General features: G+C 44.0%; 1 protein-coding gene across 1 annotated transcript; it reads left to right on the top strand.

Moving 5' to 3' along the window:
- Positions 1-4,994: 4,994 nt before the first annotated feature.
- On the top strand, positions 4,995-8,902 carry LOC139012954 (uncharacterized protein C2orf78-like). The gene is made up of 3 exons (XM_070419141.1): positions 4,995-5,252; positions 5,661-6,333; positions 7,017-8,902. The coding sequence occupies exons 1-3, from the start codon at positions 4,995-4,997 to the stop codon at positions 8,900-8,902; spliced, it is 2,817 nt and encodes a 938-aa protein (XP_070275242.1).
- Positions 8,903-10,814: the final 1,912 nt, after the last annotated feature.

The following is a 10,814-nucleotide window of genomic DNA, read 5'->3' as shown; positions in this document are numbered from 1 at the left end:
CCAAGTCCCCATGAGCAGATGAGTGGATAAAACAGCAGTGGTATATTTACACAAAGAAATAGTATGCGGCTGTAAAAAAAGAAAGAACTCTTACCATTTGCAAATTATGGATAGACCTGGAGAGTATTGTGCTAAGCGAAATAAGCCAGAGAAAGACAAGTATTCCATAATCTCACTCATATGTGGAATCTAATGAACAAAATAAACTGATGAGCAAAGTACACCTAAAGACATAGAAGCATGGAACAGATTGACAGATTTCAGAGGGAAGGTGGGGGTGTGGGTGTGGGTGTGGGTGTGATGAACTGGGGACTTGTATGCATGTTTGCATAGCCCATGGACCCAGAAAATGGAGTGGTGAAGGTAGAAGGGGGGATGGCAGGGGTGGGGTGGGTGGACGGGTTTAATGGGGGGAAAACAAAATAGAAAATAAAACGGACATCTCTAATACAATAATACATATGAATAAATAAATAAAAAGTATGACTAGGAACAAAACAAATGAACAAAACCAGAGCATTGACACACAGCACAAAGACAATCTCTGTTCTGCAAACACACCAATGATTTCTATAATTGAGCTAATATGACATGAAAGAAAATGAAAATGTATTTAAGATTATAATCTCTAGTGAGCAAAATTCCTTGCATTTGCTGCACTAGATAAGTTGTGTATACATGTACACTGTCTGTTCTCTTAATACAAAATGAGACCAAAATGTGTCAAGGAATTTTTCACAGAACCTAAAATATACACATGAATGTCTTCTGTCCTGTACAATTTCACTTTGCCTGTCACCTAGTCTCCAGAAATGTCCTTGTCTTTCTCTAACTAGTCTCCTCATCACTTTTGCCTGGCTTTGCACCCAAGCATGGCAGACAGAGAATCCTAGAGGCCCAAAGTTCTACAGCGACTGTTTGCAAAGGGGGAGGAGACTGCAGTAACTGCCACACCGGATACACTTTATGAGAGAAGGAAAAGGGAAAACATCGTGAAGGCCTCTCACATATGATAGGGCAGGATGGCAGGATGCCTACATGGCCCAAGGAAACTGAGCGAGCAAATTATGGGCAGAAGAAGTGCAACCAAAGGCTGGAAGAGGAAAGGTTTGCAGTCAGCTGACTCCTAGCCCTTTGGTATATGCTTGTAATGGACAGAGTCCATTGGGGGGAGCATCAGACACTACAAAGAAGACCCTGCTGCTGGAAGTGGACAGGAAGTAACATCCATGAGTGTCAGAATGCAAGGTCAAAGCTTGTCTACAATCAATGCCTACAATGAAGACCGAGGAAAACTGGGAGTGGTAGGAGATGCAAGTCAACCCAGTCTGGCCCAGCCCAACCCTGACAAGGTAGGATTCAAGGAGAAGAAACTACAAGGGAAGAACCTTGGACCACATCATTCTGCACAAAATACACTCAAGAAACTTCATTTTACTGTTCAACCAACTGACAGAAAGAGCTCCTTAATCCCTTCCTTTTCTCCTCAAAAGCCACAGTAAATTCGCTAATGAGATGGACTGGTATGATTTCAGAACAACTGTAAGTGTGCAACCTAGATGCCCCTTCCCATTCTCTCTAAGGATATTAGCAAAATATATAATCATAAACATGTTATACACTACAATATGGAGAATATAAGTAACTAGCAGTTAATTATATTCATGAATGTCTGTAACAAACTGAGATTACTTCCCTAACATAAGAGCCCGGGGAAAGTGAGACTATCACAGCTGTGTTGTCATCTAGCCCATGTGTCCTGAGAACTCAGCCATTAAGGTGTTGGTTTAGCTCCCCTACAGCTCCCGCTATCCAATCCTGTCTTCTTGGGAACCTGACCTCCCGATTGGCTCTCTCATCCCTTTAAACTGCCTGCTTTGTGACATCATTCTCCCACCAAACCTACCACCACCTGCTAGAATCTTGGGGTGCCCATGGAGTTGTCTGTAAATAAATTTGGATCATCGCAACTGACCAGTGACCAGTAACTGCTGACCAGTGACCAGTGGCCAGTATGACCAGTGACTTTCGTACTGGACACATGTGCTCTTTGGCTTCAGTCACGGAGAAATCGTCATCCCTTGCATCTACAGTTGTTATCTGCTCTTCTTCTCTGACCATGTCAGGTAAGGAAAGAACCTTTTTGAAGTTTTTCATTAGATTGTTATTTAGACCTAAATTTAGCAATAGTGTCAAAAGAGCCTAGAGTAATTTGGGGAAATATGATATAGAAGTCTGCAGACCTAATTTCAGTTTAGATTTTGACATCTACTAGCAATGTGACTTTGGACAAGTCATTGGATTGCTCACAAAATATGTTTTTTCCTCATCTGCTACATTCGGATGTTAGATGGTTGTGGACTCTAATCCCTTCCTTTTCTAATATGGAGTTTTAAAGAACACTCCAGTTGACAATGAAATCAAGACTTCTTGAGAGTGTTTCCACAGCAATAGAAAGAAAACCTAAGTCATGTAGAAAACTAGCAATACATATATAGATAGATATAAATATAGATAAAGATATAGATATAGATATAGATATAGATATAGATGATATAGATATATATGATGTGTCATGTGTAATGGTCCCCAACCATCAAGGCTTCAACTTTAGTATTTTAAATTGAGTGCTGTTCCAAAAGTAATATTCATGTGGTTTGGAGTTTTCTATCCAAAGAAGGATAACAGAGAATATAGGGAAAGAGGATGGGCAGTACTGGGCTATAGGAAGGCAAGTATTTCAATGTAAAAAAATTAGAACTGCTTTCATCAGCACAGGCCAACAGCAACCAAGAGGGAGGGAAAAACACAAGCAGGAAGGAGGGGGAAGTATAAAAATGAACAAGGAGAACATGAAAGAGCTCATGAGAACAAAAAGAGCAGTTTGGAATGGAATATTGGAGGGAACCAAAGAATATAAATGAAAGCAGAAAGAGCAGAGGCTGAAATCAGCTCGGACTAGGGCAAAGTAATGTGGCTCTCAGCAAATGCTTACATTGATAGAATAGGAAAGAAAGTAAGGCTGGAGTAGGGTCCCACTATCCACAGCAGTATATCAAAACAATCCTATTCAGTTGCCCGTTTTTTTATTGCCTCTCTGAACACACATGGCTGTGACAGTTTGCAATATAAACATTTAAAAATGCATTTCAGAAATGATGTTTCTTATATACAAGAAACTAAGAAAGGTGATTATCTAGGGCCGTGGTCGGCAAACTGCTGCTTGCGAGCCACATGTGGCTCTTGTCCCCTAGAGTGTGGCTCTTCTTAAGCCTTAGGAGTACCCTAATTAAGTTAATAACAATGTACCTACCTTTACAGTTTAAGTTTAAAAAATTTGGCTCTCAAAAGAAATTTCAATCGTGGTACTGTTGATATTTGGATCTGCTGACTAATGAGTTTACTGACCATTGCTTTCGGGCATTGGAAATAACAGAATTTTAAGTGTTTCAATTCATTCTGATTTTTAAACTATGACAATGTTTTGTCTAGTAAAAAAAAATTAAGACTTTAAAAGAAAGTTATGTCCTGAATGGAATCAGAAAGAATACACCCTTTGTGTGATTAGTATGTTCAAAGTCAAAGATGCTCTTCACCTTCAAAGTTATTTTCTTCCTCACGCAGAGAGCACACTGATACACAGCCATTGCCTCACTTTAGGTCATAGCTACTTAAGGAAAATAAGAGAGCATCAAGTCCCGCATCTCTAATTTCACATTTCTCAAAAATAGTTTTTTTTTTATTCTCATGGGGATTCCTACATTAATGTGTGTGTTTTTTAATTGAAACCTATTGATGATGGTTTTAAGACTTTGGGTACGACCCCTTTCCTGGATGTTGAAGATGGTGATAACCTAGGTTTTAAGATAAATATAAAAACCTTCATGATACATTTCAACTGTTCTTTTCTCTTTGTTATAAGGTTATATTAATTGAAATATATATATCTAATACACTAAGTATTTATTACTTACTGGGGAATAGTCAGAGAAACATGAATGAATACAATAATGGAATTCCTTTACATTTACTTTGTTCTCCGCTTTAAACTAGTATTTACTGAAATATTGGTCTGCATACATAGGAGGCACATATACATCAACAGTGATTGCAGTGTGCTGCTTGTTATGCAGTTTTTACTGATATATCTCCTCTGTCCATATGTACTGGGGCTAAGAACTTGTTCAAAATCACCTATTGTGGGTTGTTTCTGGTTAACAGTATTCACTAAAATAGAACAGGCAATGTTTACTTTTATGATACTGCATCTATGAAGCAGAACGTCATTTTGTAGTAAATTTATTAGGGTCTGATGTTTGCTACGTGCCTCACTTCTTGAGAAACTCACTCTCAGATAGTCATTTTGTGGTAGGATCAGAAATCAGGCATAAAGACAGTAAGAAAGACCCTTTAAGTTTACCAACTGCTTTGAGCTTATATGAGAATTATAGGAAGAGCATGTGAAGGGCACAGGTAAAATGAGATGCTGAAGATTGTCATGACAACAGATGTACTGTCTTCTCCTGGACAAACAAACATCTGCATCAGAAGTTCTATTGCTCTTACATGTTGGCAGTGTAATGCGCAGAGCTCTGGCAAGGAAGTCGGGATGCTTAGGTTATGGAAGCAGGTACTAAAAATAACATAGGGAGAGAACCGAGCCATAGATTCTTCACTCATGAAATGAGAATGTTAGAACAGGGATTCTTGAAGGACTCCTGGTTCTAAAATGTTGTAATTCTAGGAAAGAGCATTCAACTCAATACTAGTGCAGGTTCAAGGGCGAGATAGGTCAGGGAGCGGTTGCTTCTAGCCTAGAGAACAATGTATGAAGCACACCACTTGGGTCTTGTGGACATTTTTACTCAAGATTTTATATTATATATAAAAGCCTAAGCGACTGAATGACCAAATGACTGAATGACCAGTTGAACCGCAGCTATGACACACATTGACACCAGGGACAAACGCTCAACGCAGGAGCTACCACCCTGATGGTCAGTGTGGTCCCAGAGTGGGAGCACCGCTCAGCTGACCGATGGTCACCAGACACCTGGGCTCATGACTGGAGATGGCAGCTGCAGCGGAAGGAGCCTCTCCCACCTCTGCGGCAGTGCTACCACTACCAAGCTGGAGCTGCTCAGCGCCTGGCCCTGGCTCAGGCTCCTCCCCCGTCCACCTGCTGCTTCCCGCAATACTACATCCCTCGGGCCAAAACCAGCAGTCCCATATCCCCCCAGGGGTCCCGGATTGTGAGAGGGCACAGGCAGGCTGAGGGACCACACCAGTACATGATATATATTTTTTATTGATTTCAGAGAGGAAGGGGGAGGGAGAGAGAGAGAGATGGACACATCAACGATGAGAGAGAATCATTGATTGGCTGCCTTCTGCAGGCCCCTGACTGGGGAACTGAGCCCCCAGCCTGGGTTTGTGCCCTTGACTGAAATTGAACCCAGGCTCGCAAGCCCATGCTCTATCCACTGAACCTAAACAGCTAGGGCTGAAAGCAACAATCTTAAAATAATGATGATTTTCACACATATTGCTTATCAATCTCTCTGACTTTTTTCATCACCCTCTTGTTCCCTACATACAATTCCAAAAATCCACCTTTCCTTGGAATTTCAACCTCCCTGCAACGCTCTCTTCCTGTGGAGAGCAATGCAGAAAGTGTCTGCAATTTCTACAGTGTCTCTGCTTCAGCCAACAGTTCACCATGGCTCCTGCCATCAGCCTCTGGCACCACTTTCCAACCTCTCATGGCTGGTGCCTACTTTTACCAACATGCTAGCACAACCATGTTGTCTGGAGTTCCTGGCCAGGGCCCAATCTCCATTCCAGCTGCTTCCAATCCTAAAGTTTTTGAGTGGGCTCTTACAGGAGACACTGAAAAGAAGTCATCATCACTCAGAAAATTCACTGTGACTGTCACTGACCAGGACACAACTGTCTCCTCTATGTCTCTGGCGTCCCAGTGTGATAAAACCTCCGATGACTATAATATGGCCCCTCAGTATCCATCACTTTCTGTCAATCTTGTTCAGGGGGCACCAATTCAGGGACAGGGCCTGTCACATCCCTACCAGGTGGGAAATCATGTGTGTTACTACAATCTAGGCACAATGGGCCCTCTGCTCTCTGGAGAGGGTGGTCCCTGCCTGCAGTCCTATGGCTCTGTGTCTTACACAGAGAGCAGGGCCTCTGCCCCTGACCCAGGGATGGTCATGGTGCTAAAGGAGACTCAGTCCACAAACATGATACCGCCAGCCCCCACTACTGGAATCTGCTACTCTGTGCCTCCTCAACCCATCACAAAGACAGGTTTTCAAGGTGAGTACAAACAGAAACAAGGAAGGGGAATAAGGTCAGCATTCAAAACTGGGGTCAATCTGCAGCTGGGAAGTGGTGAGTCCTCAGACAGGGAGAATGTAAGTCCTGTGACTGTAACCACTACCACCCTCAGTCAATGCCCTCCATTGTCAGACTCCTTATGAGGACACCTGACAGAGGTGGGAAGGTGGGAAACTAACAGCCATGGATGCTACATGTAGGAGAACTCCAAGAGCATACCAAGGGACACCACACTTTCCACTGTCCTACCTGATGAGTCCTCCTGTACTACAATACTGCAATAAACTCCCTTGATTTATTGTTTGAGTCTCCTTCTAAGGCCTTTCAGGACATTATTGTGATAGTGCCCATTTAACTTTCCATCACTTCCTTAGTTGACACCTGGATTTAGGATCATGTGTTCCAACATCTTGTCCAAAGCAAACAGGCTATTATCTCCCCTTGCTTATAGGCTTCATCAGGAAGAGCTCCATTCCCTGTCTTAGTCCTTGGTGTGAAGTGTTTTTATTCACTCAGGAAAGTAGAGAGAATTACAAGGGTTCCCTATGAGAATGGGAAACATTTTTTAAAAAATCACTTTTTTTTTTATGTGACTTATAACAACCCTGTGAAATGCAAAGAAAATCCAGGGACTGACCGACTTCCCCTTGATTCCATTGTAGTGATGGAGACTTCCCTGGGAATGGAGACTTCCTTGGCATTGCAACTTCCAGGCCAAATATTTTATTTACCACCTACTCCAGAATTCCCCGAGGCCTGCAGTAACAGACATAGCCAGGTACTTGAGAGTTATCCACCACCTCAGAGTGGGGACATTTCAATGGCACCCATAGTCCAGAATCCTATTAACCTCCTGGCACTGTCTCCAGCTCCAAGCCAGGAACAGAAAGAGAATAAGAATGTGGAGAATATTAAAACCAAGCTGTCCAAGCACGGGAATGGGTACCGGATCCCAACAGAAAACGAAGCTTCTCCACTGCTCCCTTTAGAAGTGCCTGACATTCCACAGGTGCTGGCCTGCATTGGTCCCCTTGGCCAAGAGGAGCAGCCTGGTTGTGACAAGTCTGGTTTGGGAAAGAATAGCCTGAGTCTTAAGGACCAAGGGACACTTGAAAATGGGACTGAATCTAATGACAGTTTGGCAGACATCGACACACTGGTGAAGGGTATTCACCTTCCACAGGTCTTAACTTCCTTGGATGACCTTGATCAGGCCCAAGGACCCAAGGTGATCAAAACCAAAGACACCAGGGGCCTCAAGTTGCATGAAGTGCAGAAAAAGTCAAGTGTCAGAAAGACTCGCTCTGATCAAGGCAGCAAGATCAAACATAAAGCCTCTGAGCCTATCGGTGATGCTCCCCAGACCAAGATCAAGCCCGAGAGCCCAGATTGTGTGTTTGTGGAAGAAGTGGTTCCTTGCAATGCTGCAGCTGGTGGCAGGGCTCCTTCGAACATGGCCAAGCATTCTAACAGCAAACCTCAGAAAGCTGCAGCCAGCAGGACCAGCAATACTAAGAGCCATGGGCAGGAAAACACCAAAAGAAACCAAGAAAATTACTCCAAGAGAGCTGAGGAGAGGAAGCAGTCAGGGAACAAAGTCAAGGCAGAGGAGAAGCCAGCCATTCCCAAGATGAAGAGGAAGAAAAGTCATCCTGAGCTGCCACAAGAGGCCATCAAAAAGCCTCGCAGCGGCCTCGGTGTGCACATGCTGGAGTCTGTGCAGGTTTTCCATGCACTGGGCAAGAAGAGGGATGAGAAAGCTGACCTGTTTTCCTCGCGGACCCTGGGAAACTCAAGCAACCCTAAAGGCCCCCAGCCACGCCCAGCTACCAAACCATGGCTGGTTATGCCCCGTGAGGCCAAAGGTCCTGTGAAAACTCAAGTCCAACCACCAAAACCACATGGAAGTGCTGACAAAGGGTCTCCACCTCCATCCCAGGACAAGCTGCCTTCTCCCGGGAAGGTCAAGTTGGTGCCATTGGTTTTTCCAACCATGGACAAGCCTCAAGTTCAACCTGTTCCTCGCAGGCCACAGTCTCTGGCATCACGTCGGCCTGCTGTGACCAACCCTGCCAAGCCTGCTGCAGTCAACGCATCCCTGCCAACTCCTGTATCTTTGACAGGGCCTATCAAAGCAGCTCAGCCAATATCGTCCAACTCAGCTGGACCAGGTTTGACCAACCGCGACTGCCCTAGTGTCCCTCAGCCTGATGCTTCTAGGCCTGGGCCCTACAAAACATCATCTTGTGCTTCTTTCCAGCGGGAGCCTGTTCACTCGGCTGTGAGCCAGCCCCGGACCCCGCTCAAGCCTCACAACCACTATCTACTCCAGGATTTCGCCCTCCAACCAATTCCATGGAGGAAATCGGAGGTTCTGGGGCCAGTAATGTCAACACCCATTACAAAGGAGCAGAGGGCAGATCGAGAGGCCATGAAGAGGAAGGCTCAACTAGAGCGTGAGAATGCTGCCAAATTGGGAACAAGGCAGCATTTCATTGACAGGGAAAAAGAAGTGGACATCTCTCTGTACTATGGCTATGTGATGTAGGAGATGCTGGGAGTGCTGGTGCCATTTGGATACCTGCTGTTTTTCAATAGATAGATAGATCATAAATAGATAGATCATAGATAGGTAGATAGATAGATAGATAGATAGATAGTTAGATAGATAGATAGGAATGTCTCAATCTTGGTATATTCTGTAACTTAAAAAAACTGAATAAATATTGTAAATTAGCATTTAATAATAAAGAAGTATTTTGAGTTTTGAGATGCTGTTAACTGTGCTCTTTCTTTGGTGGGTATGAGGATCAAAAGCTGCATGATAAGGAAAGAACTGGAAGTTGGATTGGTGAATGAGGGTCAAGGGGTAAGCACTGTGGGAAGAAAGGAACTTGGGCCATGGCCAGAAAGGCCAAAAACGGGGAGAGGTTATGGATTTATAAAGAGAAGCAGGAGCTGGGTGTATGGCAGAAGTGAGAAGCAGGATCTGAGATTAGTGTTAAAAGAGGAAAATTTGAATAGACTTGAGAGGGCAGAAGCTGAGTCTATGTTGACTAGGAGAAATGTAAAAAGTTTCTTGGGAAGTGGGCCTGATGTCTCATGAGCACTAGATAAGTATTTCAGAAAACAGATTCAGGACACATTTCCTATGGGATTGGGTTGCCTTACGCATATATGAATGTAGTTGGGGAAAGTGAGAACAAATTAGGGGAATCTACCAGATGAGTGGCAAGGGCTTACAGTTATCCTGGGGCAGATGATAACAGGGGCCTACAGAAGTGATTGTCTGCAGAAGGAGGCCCACCCAGGACAGGACGTGGGAAATAAATGATCATTGACTCCACACCTATCCCCAGGCCCATGAATACACTACTTCAGTTAACCTTCACAACATGCAAGGCCAGTGTACCTGTGTCACTTGACTGAGAGGTTCAGTAATGGGCTGAGGTCACACTGCATGCAGTAGAGTCAAGCCTCTATTTGAGGCCTATCTCTGAAGGCTTCCGTGGCCATAGGTCGCCAACCTGGCTTTCAGAACACAGCATCCAGAGGTTCCTGGTGCATGAGATCCAACATCAGGTGAAGCATAAACATTAACTTGAAGGACAAGCTAGGGCCCCTGCATGATCCCAGGCTGCACGTGCCGCCTTGTCTAAACACCACCATCAACTGAGCAAAGCCCAAGAGAAAAATCCTGGGAAGCATCCACGCCCACTGGCAAGAGCAATAGGCACACTGGGTCGCAGGTGACGAGCCCCCTAACTGCAGTAGCTAAGGATTCCCATGGGGACACAGAAAAAGGAGAGACTGGTCTGGATTGCAGATATTTAGCTCATAGTGTTAGTCTCATATTACATAATAGTATCGGGAATTTGGCAATGCAATGCAGGATTCCAAGAGGGAAAGACTTGAAAAAATTTATCATTTTAAGCCATATCTCTACACTGCAACACTTCTCACAATTTCTTCTCAGGTAAGAATGCACCATCTTTGAAAAAAACTCATCTCATAAGAGGAAATGTTGGCCTATAAATGAAACACGTGTCTTTGGAGATTCCAACTATAGCAGCGATCTTCTTGTGGCCTCTCGGCCTCTTGGATCACATACTTCATACACAATGGAAGTCAAAAGCCCAAGGTAGATTGATACAGGCACCCTAAAAGCTTACCATCAAAAGAAACTACTAGATCCATAGACTTCCTCCCCCAAGCCAGCTTAATCCATTGATAGCATGGGGTAAAGTAGGTGTACAGTTGTGAGTATGGGAAACACAGACTTTATGTTTGCATGGTTATTTATACATTATTGTACTATTTTCCACACACACAACTGTAAACCTACTATTGCCCCACCCTGTAGAAGACTGGGTTAGCAACTCAGCACTGTCTTCTCACAGTATCAAGAGGGTTAGTGAGAAAAGCACTAACCAGGTGAAGAACAACAGAGGCCCCCAGGC

This window comes from Myotis yumanensis, unplaced genomic scaffold (assembly GCF_028538775.1).
Source record: "Myotis yumanensis isolate MYYU_CA2020_CCGP unplaced genomic scaffold, mMyoYum1.0.hap1 SCAF_6, whole genome shotgun sequence".
In the NCBI taxonomy this organism is placed as follows: Eukaryota; Metazoa; Chordata; class Mammalia; order Chiroptera; family Vespertilionidae; genus Myotis; species Myotis yumanensis.
Note: the sequence above shows the minus strand (reverse complement) of the source record. Positions and strands in the feature narration are given on the sequence as shown.

Bases quoted from the DNA above. Each gene is read 5' to 3' on its own strand.
- LOC139012954 (XM_070419141.1), top strand. From the start codon at position 4,995: ATGGTCAGTGTGGTCCCAGAGTGGGAGCACCGCTCAGCTGACCGATGG. The intron at 5,253-5,660 runs GTGAGAGGGCAC...CTTCCTGTGGAG, and splicing joins CCCCCCAGGGGTCCCGGATT to AGCAATGCAGAAAGTGTCTG. The intron at 6,334-7,016 runs GTGAGTACAAAC...ATTCCATTGTAG, and splicing joins CACAAAGACAGGTTTTCAAG to TGATGGAGACTTCCCTGGGA.